Source organism: Plectropomus leopardus, chromosome 15 (genome assembly GCF_008729295.1).
Source record: "Plectropomus leopardus isolate mb chromosome 15, YSFRI_Pleo_2.0, whole genome shotgun sequence".
In the NCBI taxonomy this organism is placed as follows: Eukaryota; Metazoa; Chordata; class Actinopteri; order Perciformes; family Serranidae; genus Plectropomus; species Plectropomus leopardus.
Window position 1 is genome coordinate 3149482 of NC_056477.1, and position 26807 is coordinate 3176288.

At 38.2% G+C, this 26807-nt stretch overlaps 1 protein-coding gene across 2 annotated transcripts in view; it reads right to left on the reverse strand.

The window, feature by feature from the left end:
- Positions 1-722: 722 nt before the first annotated feature.
- The window catches only part of kif20ba (kinesin family member 20Ba), a 55892-nt gene continuing 29807 nt past the window's right edge, over positions 723-26807 (reverse strand). The window contains exons 29-35 of one of the 2 annotated variants that reach the window (XM_042502713.1): positions 26612-26719; positions 25112-25321; positions 14313-14354; positions 8623-8697; positions 7635-7752; positions 4645-4790; positions 723-2598 (exon numbers count right to left, since the gene is read on the reverse strand). In XM_042502713.1, the coding sequence (XP_042358647.1) occupies positions 2518-2598; positions 4645-4790; positions 7635-7752; positions 8623-8697; positions 14313-14354; positions 25112-25321; positions 26612-26719 (780 nt within the window). In that variant the 3' untranslated portion in view covers positions 723-2517. The remainder of the gene's footprint in view (positions 2599-4644; positions 4791-7634; positions 7753-8622; positions 8698-14312; positions 14355-25111; positions 25322-26611; positions 26720-26807) is intronic. The other variant, XM_042502714.1, reaches the window with a different exon arrangement.

Below are 26807 nucleotides of genomic sequence, written 5' to 3' on the forward strand. Positions count from 1 at the left end.
ATTTCTGAATAACAAATAACAAACAACAACATATTTCCTAACGAGTTATTTGAACTATGAAGGTTGCTAAGTTTTGTGTAGAGCAAGGACTGGCCTACTTTAAGACACAAAATATGCACTAATATATAATATTTAAATATCAAAAATGCAACTTCGGGTGTTGAGCATGTATAGCAACCAAAAACCATTTTCCAATTTTGGCACTCTCAAATGTTGAAAAAGTAAACAAATATAAGTGGTATTTTCAGGGTCACAGGACGTTTCTGTTCAACAGCAATATCTGTGCAATAGGTATTTCATGATTATACTTTTAAAAAAATAGCAGCTAAATGAAACTTCTGTAAAAAGTAGTTTTAAACTGTGTTGGAATGTTTTATATAAAGCCAAACTTGATCTTATCCATTGTTTCATATTGTTCAGCTCACTTGAGGTGCAACTTTTCTATGATCAGCATTAAAAACCTTAAAGATATTTGGTCTGAAAATATGAATTAAGGAAAAACAGCAGATCTCTATATATGAGAAGCAAATGTTTGTATTTTTAATTGTCAAATGACTAATAAGACCTATTGAACAAAAGTATGCAAAAAGAGAAGAAAACATGATGATATGACAGAAACTGATGCTTTTGATGCTTTTCATAAATGAGTGAAATATAGAAAGGTGCAAAATTTCAGAAAAACAAAAAACAAAACATCAACACTTATTGCTCTTCTTAAGCAGTTTTAAAATTTTACTGTACAAAGAAAAAAACAATAAGCAATCTTTCATCTACAACAGAATAATGATCTCAGGAGCTCGACATCGAGGTCACTCGTTTATCAGTCAGAGAACAAACCTTCAACTGTCACAAGAAGTCTGCATGAAGGTGTTTCACCAACAAGTACACAGTCGAACCATTGATCATTTTGGCCTGCCTTATCGAGCTTTAGTGTACGATCACATTTTGTTCTTAAGTTTGTTCAAGGCAAAAGATAAAGTGCAGTAGGAGTTTAGTGAATGTGTAGTGGATGTTTTACAGCTGAATACAGAGAATACTCGGAGGCACTGAACGTTTAAATATCCCAACCATTATGGAAATAGAAGAAAAAAGTTGCTAAGAACAATAACTGATGCTTTTAACACCCCCTTAGCAGCTTTGTTGAAATCACTTTTAGAAAATAAGATAGTTTGCGAAAAAAGGTAATTTGCATCTGCTGATAATAAACAGCAAAACAAAAGTTTGAAAAATGAGACTAAATTTTAACTGTTGGATCCAACTCACATGAAGTAAAAATAAACTGCCACACTCCAGCCCAGCCCAGATATTTCAGTGAAAAAATTGCACATCAAGGTTAAGAAAAAAAAAGTCAGCATCTTTTGTGTATAAAATAAAAACTGAGAGTGCTTACTGTTTCATAGAATATATGCGGTCATTTGATCATAAATGTGGACAACATAGCATAACTCAAAGAGAAAAAAACTTTCTGTTAGACAGAAGTAGATTTGATCGTTTGTCAGTATTTTGAGGAATAGCTCAACATTTTGGGGAACATGTGTGATGGTCACTCAGTGCTCATACACCAAGTTAGCATCCAGCTATAATGCCTCCTCACGTTAGGTCGGATGCTCTCTGGCAACGCTCATTTTGCTTAATAAGGAACGGTTCAGCCTAAACAAAACATCTATCAGCTGTGCGCTCAGAGACGGAAGAGCACTTGTTCCCTACATTTATATATTTTCTTTAACAGAAAACATGTTTTTTATTTTGATATTTAGCGGAAATGAAACACAATATAGCCAACAAAAGGTAGTTTTTTTTCAGCACTCAGCTCCCTGATGATCTCCTTCCAGACAGCTGACACCTTATTTAGTGAAATAAGTAGATATTGTATGAATAACTCCTCATTTCCGCCTCATAAATCAGCTGCACACAAGCAACAAGAATTAAATAGAAACCGTATGTTGGTTGAAAGTTCAGCTCAAAACGGCGTGCCGTGTCGCTCGGCCAGCTAGGACAGCCATAGAAAACCGTGTGATTAAACTGATTTAGTCGCTGACGCTCGTTTGTGTCGTATCCAGGTACGACACAGTGTGAAATGACATGATCTATCTTATTCATACCACTTTTAACAGCATTCATTAAAACCGCACATCTGTTTGTATTAAACTAACAAAAGCAAGTTAGTGAGCTTTAGAGGTGCTGGGAGGTGATTTCACACTGAGCTCACAGATTTGAGTGATAACGAGCTTTTCTCTGAGCGAATAAGTGTGCTTTCCAAAATCTTAAACTATTCTTTAACTGTCATGTTATCAGCTGTATATTAGTGATTTTGCTCTACTTTAGTATTTAACTATTCAAATAGATTTTAAGATTAAATAGGATAACTTAAAAGGTATATTATGGAACTTTTCAGCCATTGTAACATAGTAATAGGGGATACATGTATAAGCAGCTAAATGCTCCCTTCATTTTAAGATAGTGTTAATTAAAAAAAGAAGAGGAAAAAGATGGTGTACAGTACTGTAATTGGGTTAATTATTTAGCCATCCTGGAGCGAAGGCGCCTCTTAATGATCTGATGGTCACTTTCTTTCTCCTCTGGCTCTCTGCTGATGATCTACAAGAAAAGAACAAATATTTTACAATGTGTGTGTAAGTTTTAGCTCATAGACGCATAGACCCATTTTTTAACCTCCTATCCAAAGGCGGAGAACATAGTCATATTAATTACATGAGTTAGTTATTATTACATGAACGAGCACATCATCTTCTCACACTTATGTGAAATGACAATAAAAGGTTCCCCACTGATCCGATGTTATCTACATGAACAATGTTAAAAAGCGACTTGTTTTTGTTGAGATTCATAAATATCAACATCAATATCTAACATGTGAGATGCACTCAACATGGCGCAGCCTGAGAAGAGGCTTGCTGCTTTTTGTTTTCTTTGGGATGTCAGTGAATCCCCTCAAGGCTGCAGGGATAAATGGCATGGCACTGACAAGAAAGAGGTTAAAAGTTGAAAACGTAAACAATGAGGATAACCTTTTTCAGATGCGTAGAGACATCGTATGAAAAAAGTATGTCCCCCGCCCCAGATATTACCGAAACAAGCAAAACCTACTACTTTGCAAAAAGTTTTATAAATTGTTAAAGAATGTGCAAGCTGCTTAAGAACAACCCACCGGCGTGGAAGGAATACTTCACCCCATAAATCACCCCTAATTACTCACCCACTGTCACACTGAAGAAAACTTCTTTTTTCAGATGCCTCCAGTGAACAAAGAATCCAAAAATAGTAAAAATTCTTGAATTCAAGTCCAAGTTTAACAATTCCAAAACTATACAAACACATCCGTTTACACACTCCAACACAACTCATGCATGACAATCCCAGTCTCACTTATCCTTAAACAGAGGGACGGGGAACTGCTTCATCAGTTTCAGGTATTTTGTGATTTCAGTAATTCAGAAATGACGCTTTAAAACACTAAAGTCACACAATAACGCAAACAAACGACCGCTCGAGGCAGTGGTAATCCAGCAGCTCTTGTGATCAGTGAGGTAAAATGTCAATGGAGTCTGGCTTGAAAAAGAGCATAAGTTAAATTTCGTTCTCCCCGCAGGAAAGGGCCATCTGTTTGGGAAGTCCTGAGCATATAACTGGGTAAATGAAACTTAGATTATACTGAATTAATAGTGTGGAAGTGTGTAAATGGCTGTTTTATTATGTTTTTTTGAATTGTTTAACACAGTTACCTATGACTTTTCATCAAAACCTTTATGGATTCTTTATGGAAGTAACAGAATGAGTAATTAATATGCAACTTGTCATTTGCGTTTTAAAAGGTGTTACATAAATACATTTTTTGTTCCTGTTCAAAGCGCTCAAGAAATTCTTTGAAAAAGTCTGGAGACTTTACATTAGGTGCCTCCCTGAGGTCAGATTTAACTGTATTATTGTAAGCTGTTATCTGAAAGCTGTTCCTGCTGTAGTTTTAGTTACTTTACTGCTCTCTAGTTTCTCATTCCTCATCACAGGCGACACCTTCGGATTTAAAAATGGACACATTTTGCTGCTAAGACTGTCCTGTAATGCAGTCCAATTTAACCTGAGTGTAAATCAGTAAGTGTTCTGATTTCTCAAACAACAAATCTGTTTCCATAAAGGATAGTTTTAAAGAAAAAGAAAGTTTATCAAACCTGTTTGGGTGATGCTTATTTGTATAGGGCTTGGTATTCTTTACACTTTCATGTGTCAGAGAGAATAGGAAACATATCATAAAATCACATATATCTCCGTACATTGCACGCTGCTGCTAGATGGCCATCTTTGTATATGTGCAGACTAATAAGTTTTAGTTATAGATCTCTCCTCAGATTGGAGAAATGTTCGGAGGGACCTAACATTGTTTGAGCTCCAGGTGGATTTAAGTCAGCTTTAAAGCAGGACTGAGAAAACAGCACCCTCTCTGGTTGTTTTAGGAAATTGTGCCCGTTTATGTAATATACCAGTGTTTTGTATCATTTTTTAACTGGATTTTGTGTTTCTTTATTTGTGACAGTTGGATTTTTCTGTCCTGGTTAAATAAAGAGTGTGTTTGTGTGCAAACAGGACTGTATGTGTCTGTGTAATGAGCTCATGTAAGAAGACACTTACTGGATGCGAGGGCATGTCCATGGGCGAGGAGATCTCAGGCCTGTAGAGTTTCCTTTTGTTCTTCTTGGCTCTCAGACTGAGCGACGAAGAGGAGGCTGCTGAGTCTGCATCACCCCGACCGCTCACCAGACTCATCATCTTCTTGGCTGAAGAGGCCGAGACAAGAACATGCTGAATAGAGACTTTAGACAGATTTAGTTCCTTTAATTGACTGCTTAATTTTTATGTTGGTGAACCATTTAAAGGTTATTAAAAGTGCTTTCTGTATTAATCTGACTACGAATAAATCATTTTTAAAAGCAGAAACACAGCATTAGTATAATGACTGTACAGCGTTTCCACATTTTTTTTTACTAATGAATTTTCAAAACTTTTCCATAATTTTGATTTTAACATGGGGGGGGCTTTTTAAGTCCTACTTTACTAAAACACGCACTTCCCAGGCATTTGTGAAAAAGCAAAATGCTAGCCCCTCTGAATTTTACTTTCTCATTGGACAATCTGCAATCAAACCTGCTGCCAAATAGCAGCTCATGCCAATAGACCAAACTGCCGCATATGATCACAAAACATCAAGAGGGCCTCTTTTGGGGTGTCGAAATTGAAGATCCTATAGATAGATATCATTGAAATTTAAGGTGCGATCGGACTGCAATTTTGACAAGTTTGTAGCGTATGCATTTATTTCTTGTTAAACGGTTTTATCTACATGTCTTAGAATTGTTTTGCAACCTTGCCTGAAACAAACATTTGTGAGCAGTTCTTCAAATTCTACTGTGTTCTTACTTCCTTTTTCAATGTTATTTTAAAACATTTTTTAAAAATTATTTTTAGGTAATCTCCTTGTACTTTTTACAAATTTCTTGCTAAATTTTTAGCTTTTTATCTCTCCTTTAGTTGCTAATTGCCTTCTTACCACATTCAAAGGGTTAATCAATGACATGCATATCTTTAAAAGATTCTCGCATCTGTCACATTGTTATGCTTGTAATTTACTGTTCAGGTGTTAAAAGAAATCAAAGGAAGAGTGCAATGTAAAAGGAGGAGAGAATGGAGGAAGGAGAAAGATCAGTGATGAAAGGATGGAGGAGGGAAAGGACAGAGGAAGATGGTGAGAAGGAATGAGCGATGGAAAGAGAGACGAGATTAGGAAAGAAAAGAGTGAGGTGTTGGAGGAAGTAAAATAATGAAAATAAAAGATGTTGAGGGACAGGAGGGAACTCCAAGCAGCGGAAAGAGAGAAAGAGGGAGATGGAGGGAGGATCAGATGGTGGCTGACGACTGTACCCTTGTGTTGGAACCCCGGGGCGACAATTAATTGACCGAGTGAAACTGCCGGTCCCCGAGGACAAAACTCCGAGATGACTCTGGTTGATTCCAATATGTTCCCTGTCTTAACTCCCTCCTCTAAGCCATCATTAGTGTCCAAAACTCGCCGCCCTTGCCCGGTTACTTTGTCAAACCTGTGTTATCTTTGCCAAATAACTCCGGCAGGGACTCGGAGCTTTGTCCTTGTGTGTCCTTACCTTGTTTTTCTGCACACAGGTTTTCAAGTGTGAGATTTAAACATTTCTGAGAGCCCATCTGGGCTGTGCGCTTGCCTCCTGGACTCTATCAGTAAATGACTGGAGGTGAGTGAATATAATATAATGCATCACAAAGCAGTAGGGAGGATATATTGTATATATAAGCATGCTTTGGTGTGTGTTTGTGTGTGTGGATGTGAAAAGCCCTGAGCCAGTAACCTTGGTGTTCTTTTTGATCACAGTCTGAATATTGAAGCTCATTTTAAATATCACCAAAAGTGATTTTTAGTCTCAGTAATATTGCATCAGTAAAGCGATTTCTGGAAAGGGCACGTAGTGATAGACTGACGCACACTTTTTTCATTAACAGGCTTGATTACTGCAGTGCTCACATTTTTTCCAAGATGCCTTTAGATAATTTGCAGGTCATTTAAAATGCAGCATATCGTGTGCTCACCAAGATTAAAAGAGCAGAATGCAGTAAACTTGCTTTAATAGTCGCCTGTTGGTTATAAAATAGACTTTAACTTGTGTTACTGGTCTTCAAAAGTTTCTCCCCCTGACTAGCACCCTCTAAAGAAAATATTTATTGTCAACAAAAAGAAACAAGTCCAGAAACAACAGTGATTATCTGTCGCTAAATACTGTCTTGTCTGCTTTGTAGGTGGCACTCATGTTATTAACCCCTTAGGACCTGCTACCTGCTTTACACTCATATCGCTCTGTGCACAGATTGAGCTTTTCAAAATCAAGCTTTGAAAAATATTCTAAATTATTTTTTAAATACCAGGTCTTTGTCATGATGCCACTAAATTTTTAGATGTAAAACAAACACTCTCACACACACACACACACACACACACATTTGCAGCCACATCAGGTGCACAATGTCATTGTGACAGAGCACCTTGTGGAAATAGCATATATTTTCTCCATGTGCAAAATAAGGTAAAAACAACCCCATCAGGTGAAAATAGTTAAAATTAAAAATTTCAATTTTTTTTTGTGACTGATCCCAGACATTCAATGGTTTATTAAGCTATTTTTTTCATCTTGTTTTTTATTTATTCTTTTTTTTTCTTCTCGTAACTTGTTTTTTTGGACATTGTTCTACAAACTATAACCAATAAATACAGTTTATCCGTAGCTTCTGAGACAGGTTATACTTAGTTTATCTAATGAGTTTTTCTTTGGTTGATCTTCTGTCTTTAATCTTTACTACATTTTAATGAACTGAATGATAAATGCACGTACTTTGGCCTGCTCAGGATTGTCATCAGCTAATGAAAAACTGTTCAAACCCTCCACTGGGGTGTGGTGTCATTTTGCGGCTTCATCGTTTTTAAGCTCTTTAAGTTTGAATAAAAAGATACTCACTCTGTAGTCTCATAAATCTTCAGAGAGAAGAACCAGATAAAAGTTAAGTGTCTCCCACAGTGAGGCATCACACACTGACACACTAACCTTTGCTGCCGAGCAGCGTCGGGGAGCTCTGCAGGAAGTCTCCGATTTTCTGCAGGGTTCCCTCCTTTCTGCTGTGGATGCTGCTCTGGGAGTTATGGCGACCCGCTGAGGAAGAGACCTGATCACAGATGATAGTGAACCGTGATTACTCTGCTAGCATGTACATTATAAAAAGCAGCATGTGGTATACAGTACAAACATACTGAAAAAAGAAAAGACTTCTGTTCCTGATTTATGATGTTGAGCAAAAGTGTTTTTTGCAACACTATGACGTCACAATAAAGTTGACTTTTGACTTTTTGGGTATAAAATGTCATCACTTCATCAGTATATCTTTTTAAAAAAATGTGTGAAATGCTGTCATAATTAGCATATAAATTCTTGAGTTTTGGCCAAAAATGTGTTTGTTTTGTCATTTTATTTTTTTTTTAATTTGAAGACATTTCCACAAGACATTTTTAAGATATTGTGTTCACAAAAATGAGACTGAGTCAAGGTCACACTGACTTTTGACCATCAAAATCAGTTCATCCTTGAGTCAAAGTTGAAGTCTGTGCCAAATTTGAAGAAATGTGCTCAATGAGTTCCTGAAATATCACATTCAAAAGAATGAGGGGCGTTTTGGACTTTCACGCTAATTTTTGGAGGCTGCGGACATGCTTGCAGCGCATACACAGCAGCACAGAGGAGGCTTTTGTTTGACATCCAGCGTCGGCAAAATACGTTCTTTCACATTACGACCCATTGTTTCCTATCTGACATTAATGCTGCAGTCACACTGAGGCTCCTGCAGACACCTGTTAAACTTTAAAATGTGTATGGAAAACACAATCAGTCATTGAATATTTGTAGGGAAGAGCCAAATCGACTGGCATAATTCTGAGTCGGGTACAGCTCTAATCAATACATATATAGATGAATTAGAGCACATTTTTATGGTTATGCATGTGTCTGAATGTCTGTGCGTGTGTGTTTATCAGGTTGTCACCTCCTCTTGGTGTGGGGTCAGCTTTGGTGTCATTTTGGTCCGCGTATTCCTTCTGTTCTCTGCCTCCACCTCTTCCTACCAACACACAGGAGGGAGGGATACGCACAAGGACACACACAATAAGGACACACAAACAAACCAAGTATTAAAGCACTGAGTGTGGTCTGAGTCATCTGTACCAGAGGATTAGTAAGAGGCTGACGAGTAGAGAGGTTAGAAGGAGGCTAAGAGCTAAAAACAACCACAAAATGTTTCATAATGACAGGACGGTTTGGACAAAATGGGGCAGGTCATTTAGTTGACGTAGACATCAGGAGAAAAACATTCAGACACGTGCGCCGGCCTTAGTGGTTGCTCAATTCCACTTTTACCATTTTACCAGCTGGAATAATTTTCAGGGAGCAAAAACTAGCTCCAATTTAGGGTTATTTACCTGCCACAGGGGCTCGGAGAGTTGACAAGCTTAACTGCTACCAGTCAAAATATCTTGTCTGGGTGTCTCAGAAACACCCAATTAAGCTTCAGCTTTCACTTTCAAGCAAGGTTCCAACGACAGTGACAAGCTCTATTGTCAACCACGTGGAAAAAAGCCTTTCATTAAAGCTAAACGAAGAAACAAATATGAGTATATGTTATGTTTTCTGCAGTTCCTAGTCAAAACAGTTTTGAAGGGAAGCCTTTGGCTTTCAGGAAGAAAGTAAAAGAAAATCTTTAACGTTTCAAAATGCTTCTTTTTTTTCTCCTTTCATATCCCTGGCATGCCAAGGATAACTAGCTCGCCTGCAGGTATTTTTCATCAAGTGAAGCGTCTGACATTTTTCTCCCTGGTCTGCTGTCTGAGAGGTGATGAGTTGAATGACATGGTGGTGTATGAGTAAATGGAGAATGATTACACAAAAAATCTAAATTGGGACCTTTACATTTTTCACCTTGACACATTTTTCATAGCACCCTTCACTTTACAGATAAAACTTCACAGATCGTTTCACGTGTTACTTGTCTGCTCTTGCTTAAGTGTTATTATTAGATTTGCGTTTTGAGTTACAATGTTACACTCTACTGCAATGTATCAGTGAAGAACGTTTCATTGATGAATTAACCTCTTCATGACATATACCATCTTTTCAGTACGCCTCTACTGTGGTTTCACTTAAGGCATTCAGCAGAAACAGAAGAAAATCATTCAGACATCACAACTGTTACAAAGTTGGGAAGCCAGTGAGGAATTGGGAAGGCTAATAGTGGGATTCAGGGGTAACTAAAACCACAGGGGAACAGTCCACCAAAAAATAAAAGGACAAAAGTGTCAAAAATACATCTGAAATTAATTTAACAAAATACAAACTTGATAAAACCCTTTGTTAGAAATGTGATCTGTGTGTACATTGGTGCATCACTAAACAAATCCCTGGACCAATTTTGCTACTCCTGAAAATGAAGCGATTCTGACTCACAACAAGCCGATGGGGCTGAGGCTGACCTGAGAGGGTGGCTCACCAATAGGGCAGTGGTGTGGGCATGGTGGATGCCGCAAACATGCTCCACTTTAAAAAACCGAAAAAGAGTCATCAGTGACTCAGTGTATGTTTTTAAAAATAATCTGAGGAAGGAAGACAGAAGGTAACGGAGAGAGAAGTGTGGAAGTAGAGATTGATAAAGATAAAAAAAAAAAGTAAAGAAAGTACACAGTGGAGCTGATGTGTGTGTGTGTGTGTGTGAGAGAGTGAGGAAGAAAGAAGTGGAAAGATACAAATGAGTAGTGATAAGTGATAGCGATAAACCGTAATTGGAGTGTGTGGAGAAAGTAAACAAGATAATATGTGCGTGTGTGCGTGCTTGTGTGTGTAAGAGACAGATGAGATGAGATGATAGAGGGAGCGTGTGGGGAAAGTAAATGAGACATGGGATAACGTGAATCAAGACTGGAGACAAAGAAAGATGCAGAGAGGATAGTGAGCAGCAGTGATGTGCTGCCACTGCAAGTTGATGGTTTTTGCCAAATTTCAAAGAACTGATATAAATACACTCTGAGTCATGTAATTCACACTTCTGTGACCAGTGCAGCCTGTAAGTGTTGCAACGCAGCTGCTCTTTACCACAGTTTCAAGATTTTGCATGTTAACTATCATTAACGAAGAGAAGTGTACAAAACATTAAGGTAGCAGCGCCAAGGATCACTTTCCTTGGTTTAAAACACAATTGTTGCCAGGGGAAGATCACATCAGCTATTGCTAATTAATGTTAATTCCATGAATAACCTGATGACAGCAGACTAAACTTGTTTAGTTAAGTGTACTCTGTATGTGGCGACTGCACTTGTCTTAAGATTGTTTGTGACGGAAGACACTCCGCTGTGCAAGTGTGAGTGTTTCTGTAGTTACAACAAATCCAACAGGAGATGTACTCGCTTAGCATTTTTGTGAACCTTTCATTCACATCATGTTAATTATTTAATCTTACGCTCCTTTTCCAACAAATTAGCTTGTGTAAACGGGATTTTTGTAAATACGGATAAAATAATGCATTGAAAATAGGCTTTAGACTGCTCTTCAATTGCCAGTAGACCAGAGCTGTGTACACGGCTTCTTCTTCTCGAGCCAATTTAGAACAAAATTTAACTTATTGCTCAACACATTTATCTGCAATAAGCTATTACCAGCCAATACAATGAGCTAAAACAAGTACAAAAAATTTCAAACAATACCCATCTCTCTACACTTGCAGCCAAGCATGTGCTATTTATTTAAGAATAAAGTGAAATAACTGAGAGCAGATTCTTGTTTTGACAGCCACAGTCATTATCTTGGAATAACTGATGACAGACTAATCTTTATACACAGAGAACAAAAAGGGAAACAACTACAAGCTGTACTGTAGGGAAATAACTCCTATACAGTATATCAGCGTGTATGATAGGTCGACTCCGCGGTGCACTGGGCCACACCGACATCAGAATCACGAAAGCTAAAAATTCAGATAAAGATTTTCTGGGACAGAGGCGAGGTCTCTTCTAAAGAACAGCCACAACATCGTCAATAAATCATTAAGAACTCATCTGCTGAACAGACAGACATGTCTGGCTGGGAGAGTTGCAGCATCATGAGAAGGAGAACGGAGGATGGAGAGTTGGAGGAATGCCTGAAAGATGTTAAAGGACAGAAAGACATGAAGAGAGAGAGAAAAATGCAAGGCCAAAATGCAGGAGGACAAATGAGAAAACGACTGTGTGCAAAGAGTGAAAGCTGGAGCACTTTATTCGCTCGTGTTTCCACGTTGTGCCAGTTTACATGTCCTAGCCTGCCAAAACTCCAGTATGGTGCACGAGTCTGGATGGCTGATGAAATCGGTTGCTGTATCGCTGCTGGGTCACTGCCTACAGATGTCAAACTCATCAGATAAGAACCCACTTTACCATGCAATTCTCCGCCTCGGTGTCACAAGGATGAAATACGAGCACTCTGCTTAAGAGGTGGCAATTAAATTTAGATTATTCCATTGACTTTGACTATATAATTACTTTGAAAAACAAGACAATTGGCAGGAAGACTGGAACCATCTACTTTGCATTTTTTTTAATGTTTTTAAAGCATGAAGCAGAAAGAGGAACTCTTCTAATGTGACAAGCATTTGGCAAGTACTCCCTATTATTACAGTTTTATTAATGATGAATTAGAAAAAAACAAATACATAAGATCTGACTCCTGAATTAATCAAAAAGGAAATATGGATAAAATACAGCCTGTCCATTTGCGCACAAAAATGCTGACACAACTGTGTACATGACGTCTTCATGACGTTACACAACAGTAACGTCATTAAGCAGAAGATCTCCTTGAATAACCTGAGCATAAAAAGCTGTCACTCTGACCATTCTTGAGATAAGAGCTTTCATACAAAACCCGCTTGTAGACAGAGGGGGGAGCATAATGGCCTTATTTTTAAGAGGAAAAGAATGTGTTATGAATATAAAAGGTTCAGTGTGTAGGATTTAGGGGGATATACCAGCAGAAATGGAATTAAATATTCATAACCTTGTTTAGATTAGTGCATATTCACCTGAAATTAAAAGTGGCACTAGACAGGCCCATTTGGCCACTCTGATCATGCCCGTTGTACACAACACCGGCAAAAGAAACTGGCATATGCCAGCTAACATTAACCCTACACTAGACCTTTAAATTGTTTCATTTAAAGGTATTCTCCATTGAAAAATTATATGCATAGCATTATCTAGACAGCTGTGGGAATTACATGTTCAGCTTGGACTACAGTGGAACCTAATTATTACATTTCATGAGGGCGTAATTGGCAAGAGCATGTTTGTATATGCAGTAGTATAGGACAAAGTAATTCCAGCAGTGACTCCACACTCAGCTGGGAGTAGTGCAGCCTTGTGGTCTTACAAGCGACCCCGTGATAATAATTTTACACTTTGACCCAAAGTTATCAGCCTAAGTGTCCTTGAACAAGGAACAGCATCCCAACTTCCAGAAGCACTGCCCTGCGGCTCAACCTCCACTCTGACCTCCCTGTAGCAGAGAGGGGAAAGCCACAGCTAGATTGTATTCCCCCAAAGGCATCAAGAGTCTGTATCAACAACAGCACGCAAAGCTCCACTTCATTTAGTCCCCCCAAATACACTCAGCTTAACATGGTGCAAATAGAGAGAGAAAAGCTGTTTAAAAAGAGAATCGATAGAACACTTAAGAGACTGACTCCACTCTCAGTGGCTACATGTTCACACATACCAACAATCAGGGTTCATGTACATTTTTACCGATACATTTCCATGACTTTGACATCAGATCATACATTCTCTGAAATGTACATCAATAGTCCTTATTGGTTCTTTTTTGGTTTTTTTTGGTTCTGCAATCTCTTTTGAAAAAAAAAATTATAAATAAATAAAAATCTGCTTCCCATCTCAGAGGAAAAATAAGTTTGGACAGCAGCCCTATTCTATACCACATTAGCATCATTGATGTGTTTCTGAGGGTGAACACTGGAGGGAATCTCTGACATTAAAAAAATAAAGTACCGGGTGTGTCTTCAGGCATTAGTGACTTCATTATGTAGCATGGAAACGGCTAAATTAATGGAATTCTCCAACAAGTGACCCATGTAAACATCCTCATTGGTGTGATGCCTTACTCTGGTTATTGGCTATAATCACATGATGTGTGAGGAAATGTAGTCTCTCTTTCTCTCTCCCTACTGAAAAAAGCTCAGGAGACAGAGCAAGACAGTTATGCCATCTGTTTTCAAATTTTTACCGATGTGGGGAGGGTTGGATGAACACAGGCAGTGTTCTGCTTCATATCCTCATCGTTACTCATTCATTCCTGCTTCAACTGTTGGCCAGGATCCAGTGAAGAAACTGGAGGTGAAAAAACTCTAAAAAGGACAAAAACTCAGGTGTCTCTTCAGAGAATGGTTTTCCCAGTGCCCTTGGCAGATTTGTGAGGAAAATTAGGGATTGAGACCTTAAACTTGCTGTACAAAATTCTTTACAAAGTGGTGTAACATATTTATGACGAGTAATGATTTGGTAGCACTGCATGTTTTGGCCTAAAAGTGAAAACTATACTGATGAGGTAAATGATGATGAACAATGTGATGAGCAATGTTTGTCTTGGGTTTAAAGTATGTAAGGATGAGAATATGACGCTGTTATAAAAAAAAAAAAGTACCTCATGTGTCGTTCGTCTTTTACTCCTCCTAAAAATATGAGACTTCAGAAAAGAAAAGAACTTGGTTAAAAACAAGACTGTAATGCATTCTGTTGTTGAACAATACAGTAGACCATCAAAGATCAAACTGATGATTAAATTGTTTATGAAACCATGTTTCAGGTGTGTTGTGACAATGGTGAATGCAGATATATTGCTTGAGCTCGAATGATAATTGTAACTATTACACACAGTCACACCTACGGACTGCAAAGCCCCTTTTACACTGCCTGTTCAAGTTGGATTATTGGGCTGTTGTGCCGCCTTGCCGTTTTCTGTAAAAGGTACGATTGCAGAGTGGGTGGGTGCGGGGGTTTGGGGGGTGTCTCATCTTTAAGATGGCAGCAAAAGTAGGAACAGTGCCGAAACAGTGTCTGTATCAACGGGGGCAGCCAGCAGGATGAGAAAATGAGCAGGATGGGTGTGATGTTTTGACGAGGTGTTATGTGCGTGGTCCCACCGCAGGAGATGTAAAAAGCAGGCAGCGGCTAACTCAACGAACTAGAACAGCAGTCGAAAATGTCTGCAAATTGGGAAAATTATGAGATTCGGGAGCTCCTTACCCACTGTGAAGAGGATGAGATCAGCTGCCATATAACGAGGACAGTAAACGATTGTTATTGCCATATTGTACCATTGTTATTGTTTATGAAATGCTGCATATAGGTATGTTATGTTGTCACAACCACAATGTTGTGTCAAATGTCATGCCTCTCTTGGTTTCATGATACCCGAATGCTGTCTAATATAACATACTCAAGTATCAGGATGCTGCCGTTGTTTGGTACCATGGAAGCACTGACATGGTAAATGTTTCATGCCCTTTTGAAAGGAAGCATTAAAAGTTTATATAGTTCATGTCCTCATGGGATTGAATCTTAAGTACCACCACAGGGTGCAGAGTCTCTTTATTGAGGCACTATTGGACCCCAAGTGTCCCACTACTCCTGCTGCATTCATGTTTAATGCTCAAAACCAGTAGGCTCTGTGTATTTGGAGATGCATATTTATCATATATATTCTATGTTGTTTACGTTGTGTCATCACTTTCAGTGAAAAAAGACAAAAAACAGCCACTTAAATGCCATGAGGAACATACCAAAAGAATAAAAAAACACATTTAAAACCTAGATGGAAACAGTGGAAGCATTATTTAAGATTTAAGAGCTGATTGGTTTTCCAGGATAATTAAGGTCTATGTTCTTTAGGACCACAAGACTTTTCTGGTGGCTTTAAAGAGAGCAAATAAGAATATAACAGCTTTAGTTAGGTCTTTATGTCTGCAAGGTAAATAGGCGAAAATATACACAATTTTGCATACACTTAAACAGATTTTTTAGGAAGATAAAATGATGTTTTGCAGTATACTGCTTGGCTTTCATGGTGGTAGAAATCACAATAACAGTTAAGTTACCTGATGTGTGTGCTCTTTATTGTGACGTGTCTGAAATGAGGCGTGACATCCTCTCCACAGAAGTTTGTATTGTTGCTGTACACATGCTTCGCAATAAAAATATTTTAAATCATGGAAATCGTGGTGTTGCATGACATTTTCTCTATGTGGGGCTACAGTAAAGGTAGCTTTGTGTATTTCAGCCATTTTCTTATTTTTAAATAGTATTTTCATAGTATTTCTCATGTCAGAGAGCAAAACTTATGTTTTGGAAGTATAATCATACTGTCAGTGATGTGTTTGTGTTTTGTCCCAGCGCTATGCACAGATCTGACACCTGTACGCCTGCCTGCTCGTCTCTCTGAAGCTCTGTGCACTGCCTTTGCCAGGCACTGGCGTTGGCGTCACAGAGCTCCCTGGAGAGCGCCAGTAGACAATAACCATATATTTTTAAATGCCCCCAAATACACAAATATGTAGGATGTTACTACAGACATTCCTGTATTCATACATTGCAACGTCTGCTGTGACAGTTGTGAAAATATAAGTGTCTTTGCTCAGCCTGACACCTGTTCACTGCACCTTGCAGTTTTGATTTTGGCTATTGAGGTGCTCCCATTTGTTGAGACCAAACAAAGTTTGACCTAGATTGGCCACCTACTTGATGTAACATGGTGCACAGCCCATATGGTCTCAAATATAAAAAACTCATATAATTTATCAAGAATCACCAATGCAGCAGCAAACAAAACTAAAAGTGAGAAACTTGTTTCATCAAAGGTACTGAAGCAAATCCATTCAAGCTCCATAAATCCTGAAGTTTATACGCAGTATATTCTTATCTCCTTTCCATATTTGGGTTGATGCATCACAACCACAGCCACACAGAAACACACACACCATAAATAGTCACCTACTCTATTCAATTAATGAAGAGCTAAAGAGCGGAACAGAGAGAGATGGATGGGTTGTTGTTTTTGGTTGAGTGACCTGAAAAAATGCAAATCTGGTATTCTGGTTGAAAGCTCCGAGGACTTCACTATTTGTCTGCGTCTGTCTGTGCGCTCTCCTACTCTCACTCTCTCCCTGACCTCTGTGAGGCCCTATTAAGTGTTGCCCCATTAATCAGTGGTGAACCTGTTCTCTGCCTGTGCTTTCACCGACTCTCTGCTGGATCAAGGATAGGCCAATATCCCGCTGGCTGACAGACACAGAGCGAGAGATTGAGTGGACAGATGAGACATAGACATACTGCAAGAATCATTTTCAGGTAGGGCTGGGCGATATCGACTAAAGTCTCATCACAGTATTTTTTTCATATCAGTCGATATTGATTTATATCACGATAAACATCTAATCACTAAGTCACTAAACCTTAAAGGTTCCCTTTGTGAAGTGAGATATGAACATGTACATTAGTCCATTTAGTTGGACTAATGTCCAACTAAATGGCCTAATCAAGCTATGAGCGTAGCTCGACTAAACTGTGCATGTAAACATACTGACTGTGATGCAGGTCATAAGGCGCTACCCTCGGGTGAATACCAAATTTTATAGGAGTCAATATTTAACTATCTGAAATCCATTTTTTGTTTACCAATTAATCTTATACTTTATCTGCATAGACTTAAGTTATCATTCAGCGTTTCTGATTTGATGAAAAATATCACTTGATAGGCTTTATAGATATTCTGAGACTTCATGCAATTGTCAAAAATACTGTTTTCAAAAATCAAACACAGTTAAATGTTAAACCATTAGTCACTGAGTTACAAAATCACCAAAATCTGTGCATGCATTTTACAGTGAAAACTTAACCAACCAAAATGATCTTGGCAAGGTCTCAGGAAGATTCTTACTCTGTCAAAATGCTCCACCACAACTGGTGACGCAAGTTAAATTTCCAAACACAAGACCTCCCTGGGTGAATCTAATGCCACCACAATAGTTTATTTTTCCTGCCTGACGATCACAGTGTATATTTAGCAGTTTTTTCCATGCCCTTATTTCTCTGGCAATCCTCTGTAATGACAACTGACGCAGTTGGTAGGAGTTTTGTGATGGAAGTAGAAAGCCTCTATTAGAGGCGGTGTAGCTGGAGTGGGAGAGGGACAGTGAGAGCTGGCTGTGATCAATTACATGCTGTATGAATGGGAAACAGTACATTTCACTAAGTATAGACTGCGACTTTATACTGAGTGGTTTGGAGTACACTGACGCAAGCATGTAACCTATGCATTTGAAGACTTTGTGCACGAACTATAGGCACTGTCACTTTAAAGAGTGTATGAATATGTGACTGAGCAATGCGGTGAGGCACTATCATGTTTGTTGGGTGTATTACAACTTAATTAGCGCATCCTATGTCTTTTTTTGGTAATGGTGAGGTAACTTAAACCCACTGCACCATGTGTCTGAGAGTTAATAATTAGTTGCTTTCTTTTCGTTGGTATGGTAAGTATACACATCTTCATTTCAGAATGTGTAAATAAAGCGACAATGTGCCCGAGATGTCTTGTTAATGGATGTGTACATTAAATACAGGCTTTGCAGTTAGACTGCGCTCAGATCTCAACTCTCAGCAGCAACTGTCACCGCTGTGTCTGCTTCTTGTGCTCTCTTTTTACCCTTCTCTTCTGCTTTTTATTGTTTCTGCTCCAATCTAACCACCCAACCCACAATCCCCCCTCTTTCATCTTGCCATCTAACTTCCCTCTACCAACGCCCTCCCCTCCTCCTCCATCTCTGCTTGCCTGACACTTTTATCTTCCCCCTTCTCTTCTTTCCACCCTAAATTCTCCCTTTTTTCTCCTCCTAGCCTCTCCTCTCTCCACTGCTGTATTCCCTCTGCCGTCTTTCTCCATCTGTCCTTCCTCCCAGTCTTGTTTAATTTCACTTTCTTCCTCCCTGGCTGGCACCCACCCCCCCCCCCCCCCCAACCCTTAACCAATCTCTCTCAATTTATTCTTCCTGTGCTGCATGCACCTCCCTTTGCACCCTTTTCCCCCAATTTATTTTGGCCCATTTTTCTCTTGGTTTAAAGCTCACCTTCCCGCTTCTTTTTCACTGCACCTTATACTCTTGTTTTTTCCAAATTTGGGAACTAAACGTTTCTTCATCCTTCTTTATCGGCCGCCTATTGTACGATTCACAAGACCCTTGACACTTCAACCCCCCTGTATAATATCCTCGTTAAGATAAAGTAGACTCCATTGCTTGTGAAACAACAAGAAACAACAACAAACAAAGAGAAACAAAACAAAAAGACTATCTCTATCAGGCTAATATGATTCTTTTATGATTAAAAAATATGCACGAGTGGCAATCCAAATTTTTAGGTCTAATGATTTTTTTTTTTTTTTTCAGTTACAGCCAAAATAAATCCTTATACCCACAGAGAATTTGTCTGGGTCTCCCGTCTTTTCTCAGTCTACTTTAATGTTTTTTTATGGAGATGTGTTCATCTTCATAAATGTTGACTGAAGTGCCCCAGATTCCCAGAATAAAGTCTGATTTAATGTCACATAACTTTAGATGATCTCCTCCTCAACACAAACACCTACATCATTTTGTGGGCTTTTTTTCACCTCACTCTACTCTTGTGTCCGTTCCAGCTCTCTCCCTTGAACCCCGGTCAGTCAGCAGAACCGCAGTCATTAGTGGAATTACTTTGGGGTTTCATCGCCGAGCTTTCACTGCTGTATAAATACTTACACTGCTGGTGTCAAAAGAGGAAATGTCATCATACCAGCAGGATACAAGGAGTCATAAGAGCCTGGCCACATCGGAGGAGTACTTGTTACATGAATACAGCCTAATATGTTCCAGCTAATGAGCTTTTGCGGGAGTGTGTAGGAAACATGCCTTCACACAGTTCTTACTACTGATGGGTTTAAATTATTGAGGAGGGAAGATATACAATATTGAGTGTCCTTTCCCACTGCTCAAGGTCTGCTGAGAAGGAGGAAAATAAACCAAACTACCACTATGGCAAACTTATAAAACTGTTTTATTTAATATACTTTTTGCTATTTTGTTACCAAGCAATAAAAGTGACATTATTCCTCATTGCATCACAAGTTCGACTCATTCTGGTTTTTGATTTCTTTTCAGTACCACCTTAAAAATATTTCACACAAAAAAGGAATTCAAAACTACATTTTTTAACACAATTATTAGTTTTTAAGGGCATAAAATGTCTAGTCACGTTATTTAGTTATTCTTCTAGCAGATATGCAGTTAAAACAGTTTTGCTGATTTAAATCTTGATATAACTGCATAAGTTCTCGTACAGTGTTTGCATTTAAGCAATATTTAAGATAAGGGAATGTTGGCTTCTGCTTGCTTTTATTTTTTGTAAATTAAAAGACTGTGTTTGTACAAAAGCTATGTTATTTGTTAAAAGTAAATAAATATAGATAAAAATAATATATAAAAATAATGTTATGTAAAAAACTTCTTTCTTTTGCCTCTAATTGTCAAGCTTTTAATCACAAAGTTTCTGCTTCACAAAGTTGACTCATCCATTTTTTGAATTGCTGTCCTCTTGGTGCCATCTTTAAACAATCTTCATCTTTTATAGAGCAAAGTTCACTTTGCGTGGAAAGAAGATGACTGCAGTGTCAAGATGTGTCTCTGTGTCTCAAGCACATTTACATAAAGTCCTTAATTGTGAGTCTGGTTACTTACAGTCACAGAAATACCAAAGCAGCAGCTGACTACTGCAATCAAAATGCCAATCTTTCACTACTTGTACACTCTAATGTGCAAACTAGCGTTAATTTATTTCTACTGTAGTTAGTTTATTTTAATGAACAATGATCAACAACAAATTGGTAAGAGGACCTCTATTCAAAATACATCGTATTTAGGGACATTTAGTAAAGAAATAGAATGTAGGTTTGTATTAAATTTGTGCCAGATTTTTCCCTATAATATGATGACATTTGTGACCTTTTTTTCTTTTACTCATGGTCTTTTTGCAGTTTATCTGTTAAATCACTGCAAACCAAAATAAATTTTATGAGAAAAAAGTAGATTTCAAATAGACTAAAAGCTTTGTCAGTTTTATTATTTTCAACATGATAAAAACCCACACTTATTCTGTTTTGCATAGCATTCATACCCTTGCCCTTAGTTACAAAATGTTATTCAGGGAAGCTTGTTGTTGTCACTGAAGGTGTGAAAATTGCTGTCAAAATACAGCCAACAAGTCTCTGAGCAAGGCTGTCAAACTGATTTATATCTGCCAACCTGGCTGCACTAAGAGGGGATGGCACCATTACCATCGTCATCCCCAACATAGGTGGGGTTTATGCTGCATTCATGTGATGTTGGAAGGCTGTAGTTTCTGAGTTGTGAAGTCAATTTTCCGACTTTGAGGCCGTAAAGTGGCGACAAAATGTAAGTTAGAAGATCTAAGAAGATGTATTTTAATGCCATTTTAATGCCAAGAGCATTTAAACAAGAGGTCCAGTTTATTTATAATTTATATATACATATATACACATATATATATATATATATATATATATATATATATATATATATATATATATATATATATATATATATATATATATATAAAATCTATTTTTATATCTAATGACTTTATCAGGCCTATAAAATGTGACTGTGAAATTCCAAGACTTCTCCAGGTTTTCCATGACCATGGGAACCCTACATGCAGCACGTTACTGCATGCAAATGTGTTTTGAGTGCTTCTCATGCTATATCACACAGGAATAACTATGAAAATCAAAGACTTGTTTGCAGGTTAAGTGTTTGCAGCTGTTAATTTAGACCTGATGAAATGAAAATATGTGGCCTGTTGAGATTGCACCATTTATCAAGTCACCACTTGAAAGCTGTTCCACTCAAAGTTTATCTCGACCATGACTATCAAGGAAAAACATGGTCTCCTTTATTTGTCCTTTTGATGTTATCGTTATGCTGTCATTCCGTCACTCTGGTTTGTCATGCACGAAATTGGCTGCTCCAAAAATGGCTTATATTGCTGTTGTTATTAAAGTAACTTTATCAGTTGTAAACTTAAAACATTGAGCACGTGCAAGTATGAATTAATCGGCATACGGTGTTTTCATGACTAAGAACTCAGAATAAACCTCCCAAGCTCACTGCCACTTGGGATTATGTGGAAACAAGGGAAATTCAGTGTTTACAAGATTAGAAACAAGAAAAATAACAGCGGAAAACTGCAATAATGATTATTTTTAATATCACTGGGCCTCACTGTGCAGCAATATGGAATCAAATACAATATTTGCAAGGCCTTTAATTGCTCTTGTATAGTTCATATTACTAATTCTACTCTTATACTAGTTGTACATCTCATGCATCTTATTTTATTTTTACTTCCTTTTTAACTCTCTATTTAAATCTCTATTTTTCTATCTTTTTGCTGTTGCAACACCTGAATTCCTCCTCTAGAGATCAATAAACCCTTATCTATCTTAATAAAAGTCAATGAAATGAAATAAGTACAATTAAGGGCGTAAAATTATTGTTGCCTTTGCAGTCATACTTTACATGTGTCGACACGGTTATTATTTTTGGTATTGTATGTTTTCAAGAGGGTTGTCAAAGTGATAAAAAGAACGGGGAAAACAGTGAAGGATTTCTAAAACAGAGGAGTCGTACAAGCTGCAACCAGTGTTAACCTTTGCAGACAGTGACAGAGGAACAGTGATGTGACAAGTGAACTGTACCCGACCTTGTGTTTCTCCGAGTGGGATGCTTGTTTAATATCTGGGGGGAGTGTATGTACATGCTATCTCTAAAGTGAGTGTGTTTCTCTTTATCAGTGGTATTTATGATTAATGAGGTTGTTTTCTCACACCCATATATGAATGGAGCATGAATATGAGTGTTTTTAATACACTGCATGCTCTACATCTACAGGAATAACATGTGTTGTGTGAACACCACTCAACATAAGTTTTTTTTTTTCAAGAGCAAAAGAAAACTACTTTGAAAATATTCTGTCAAAAATAAGGACACATATGCATATGATACGCCTGTGTAAATATACATAAATCATAAATGTTTTATCGACAAATTTACAAATTTTGCTGTCGACATAAAGGTCTGAAAAGGTCTCTGTTGTCTTTTTATTTAGAAAACTGTATGTGCAGCTTTCTGGATCTGCTTTATAATAATTTGTGTTGTCATGTCAACCCATGCATTGCAAATGTGTATATACATGTGTCACATGCCTTCGGGGGCCAAATGTAACAGAGGCATTAGCCCACTTCCCTTGCATTAGTCTGAACAAACAAATTAACATAAGTGCAGCTCCTCTGCTGCGTTTGATCAAATTCCAGTGAGGCGGTGTCCTGAAAACAACCTCAACCCGGCTCACCCTCCAGTGTGGCTTCACTTTTCTACAGAGTCTGTCTCATAGTCTGGGATCGTTTCTGCAGAGCCTCTTTGGTTTGTTCTGGGATCTGTTCTCAAGAAAAGGTGTGATTTGTGATTGGTTTCACAGAGCATCCATAATATCGACAAGTTCATTGGGTGAAAACTTAGTAATCCGTTTACAAATGGTGCGGGTGGGATTGGCTTGTTGACCTTGTTACTTGTACTCATCACTCATTGCCTACACTGTATGCACACTGCATTCATTGAGCTTCTGGCAACTGCACAACACTGATGAGGCCAATACCCAAAGACGACACTGAATTTTTCTCTATTTTTCTCCGCTTGTACACTAGCTCATATTTACTAAAATAAAGGTTTTCCACTGCACATGTTTTGTATGTGTTTTACTATATGTGTGACAGGGAGATCAATTTCTAAACAAACTAATTTCTCTATAACTTTTTTCAACAATGACAATTGTGCACTGCATTGTAGAATCTGCTCTGTCCAGGAAATCTTCAGCACAAAATCTCTGTCAATGACCAGTAAAACAACTAGCAGAGTATTAAAAAGACTAAAGGCTAGGGCTGCAACTAACAATTATTTTCTTTATTGGTTAACCTGCTGAATTTTTTCACAATGAATCAATTAGTCTATAGAATGTCAAAAGGTTGTTGAAATGCTCATCACAGTTTCCCTGAGCCCAAAGTAACATCTTCAAATTGACATTTTTTCATCAAATTGACAGTCCAAAACCTGAAGAATCTTTCAAAAATCTAACATCATCGATGTAAAGGACACCTCCTTCCTAAACATCCAAACAGCGCTTACAGCCTATCGGCAGACAAACAAAAGAAAATTAAGCTGTTTACTGAATCTGACTTAAGATTCCTGAACTGAATTGAAAACAAATCTCAACAGAGTTAATATATCAGCAAATATTGTATCCAAGGAACAGAATATTGCATGTGATGAAACTGCGGGGGTTTTGAGGACAGATCAAATATTGTAAAAGCAGTCTCCTGCTCCTAGTTGGACTTGTGTTGTGTTTTGGGGCACAGGCGAGCTGCGTATTAGCTACAGTTTTTTTTTTATTAAACACACTTAGTGTCAATACACTAAGTCCTTGAATGATATGGGTCATGTATTAAAAAAAAAAAGCCCTCTGTCCATACCAGAAGCTACCGATCACTGCCCATATGAAGACTATGGGTTGCAATAAATATGTTTTCATTAAAAAAACTTCCATAAAATAAGTTGTGTTTGATCACATGTACAACATGAGAGGGGAACAGATAAAGAGAAATGGGGGGGGGGGGGTGTAACAAGAAATGAGGGTCTCACACCAGATTCAAAACCAAAAGTTTTGCAATCACACAATGACACCATTACACAATACCTCAATTTCCCAAACCACTGTATCATTTCAAAACCAGTGCACACAAGTTCAGGGGAAACTTTCTGAGTTTGCTGTGCTCTGGTGTAGAACTTCAAAATTTATGACTGCCATTACATTTGCTGTTGCTCCATTCTCAGAAGTAACTGTTAAAGCAAACCTGCACTACCAGTGCTAGATTGATAGCAGCTAAGGGAAAGGTTTTATAGTGACATTTTCTCCACAGAACATGTGTGAAAAATGAACTATCATCTCTGAAAATAACAGAAAAAAGCCCATCTCTTAGGCTCATGCTGCACAGTTGTTTTTCAGTTATCAAGGGAGCATTTATTTTTAGGAAACAGAGAGGAACGTGGTGTACAGATGCAGGCTCATAAAGTGGGATGTTTTCATGTGCACCATGTTTTGTTGTTGGCCATAGATAGTAAGTGTGTATCCACAAAGGAAAAAAACAAGAATGTTCAATCAATTTTAAACTTGAACCACCAAAATGATTAACTCACTAATTTCCAAAATTGAGTAATATATATGGATATGTTTCAATGCCTAATGAATGTGTGGACAAGCTGCTTGTGTTTGACTGGATCTTACCTTCTCCATCTCTCCGCTCTTTCTCTTGCGTGCTGAGCGGGTGATTTTGACAGTGACAGCGCTCTCCTCTCCCTGGCGTCGCAGAGCCATGCGGTTTGGCTGCAGAGGGCTGAAGGAGATCTCCAGCTCCGGCCGCGGGAAGCGGCTCGTCCTGCCGTTCTCTGTGGAAATCTCAGAGGACTCCAGCACGGATGGATAGCCAGCTGAGCCCTGTGGGACCACACATGATTTTAAGATGAAAGGTCAGTTCATGGTCACTCAAGAGATAAATTTGTCTGGGTCTGAGGATGTAGGCTGGTCTGTTTCTTTACTACAAGGTGTCGAGGTCAGCCGCCACAACAGCCAAACTATCCACACCTGCAGATTGTTGCCGAGCAAGATGGCATCTAAAAAAGTTTCAGGCTGCTAAATGTTAAATGCCCACTTATCACTGGCAACCTCTAAAATGTTTGTACGTGTGTTTTGAATAGTTGTAAAATAAAAGCTGATGTAGAAAACAAAATCAAAACATACTGATGCCTCTGGAAGAAATGGAAATTATAGTCTCTTGCAAATAATGAAACTTTAATGGATATGAGGTTAACTGGCTCCATTATTGTCTTCTCCTGGCGTATGCTTAAAGGGGGTTATGTGTTTGGTCATGTGTTTTTGCATGTGTGAATCAGCCTGTCTGCAGCTAATCTCGCAAACTACTGGCCCAATCAGCCTCACAGTGTGTGCATATTATTGACTGTAAGCTAACTGCTGACTCTTCACTCCTCTTAAGTGGCCGGTAAGGGTTTTGTTTGCCTTACAGCTTGTTGCAGGTTACGCTTTGGCCTTTGTCTCAAAAACTGATACCCATAGAAAAGTCTGCAGATTAATTTCATACACGATTATGTTGTGATCCACTTTAGTTAGAAGCACAATACAAGATTAACTGTTTTTGTTATCTTCACCACTATCCGAACTGTAAGGTATCAGAGAGGCGAAATTCCAAAGGGCGCAGCTTTGGCGAGTTACAGCTGCCATAACTGCAAACTGGTTTTTGTTAATGTATTTATATTTCACACACAGTGCCTGTGAGCAGAAATACTGACTGTGCTCTGCAGCTCTGTTAGAAAGTTGTGCGTCTGCTGGAACAGAATCACTTAAATATCTGCCACCACATGATTTGTTGAGTAAGCTAATGTGCAAACAAAAATGTCAGTACCTGTGACTTCCTAAGACCACCTTATGTCAACAATTTGAAGCATTACTTTGAATAGGATGCTTGTTGTTTTTCTTTTTAGCAGGTGAAGTGATTGTAATGCATGCTAAGTGTGTGGGGGAAAAAAAGAAAAAAGAAACCAAGCAGTATGTTCAATTCAATCACAATGATGTGATGTTTTAAATTTAGACTAGACTGTAAAACACTAAAAAAATGCAAAACTCTGATCTAATTATTAATTATTATTACTTGATTCATGAAGTTTACCACAGACGCATCTTTTCCATATTCATGTCAGCTCATGAGCTTACCTGACTGCTGACGGATGCTCTGGCGTCCCTCCTTCCACCTGACTTCCTTTTAATGGTTTCACTCTGGGGTTTCCCAGCCAATGTAGCAGGACTCTCATTTCTTTCAGTCTATTAGAAGCAGATTGAGAAATTAAAAATACTGTAAATTATGATTTCAAAAATAACATCTGGAACATGTCGATACATTCAATGTGTT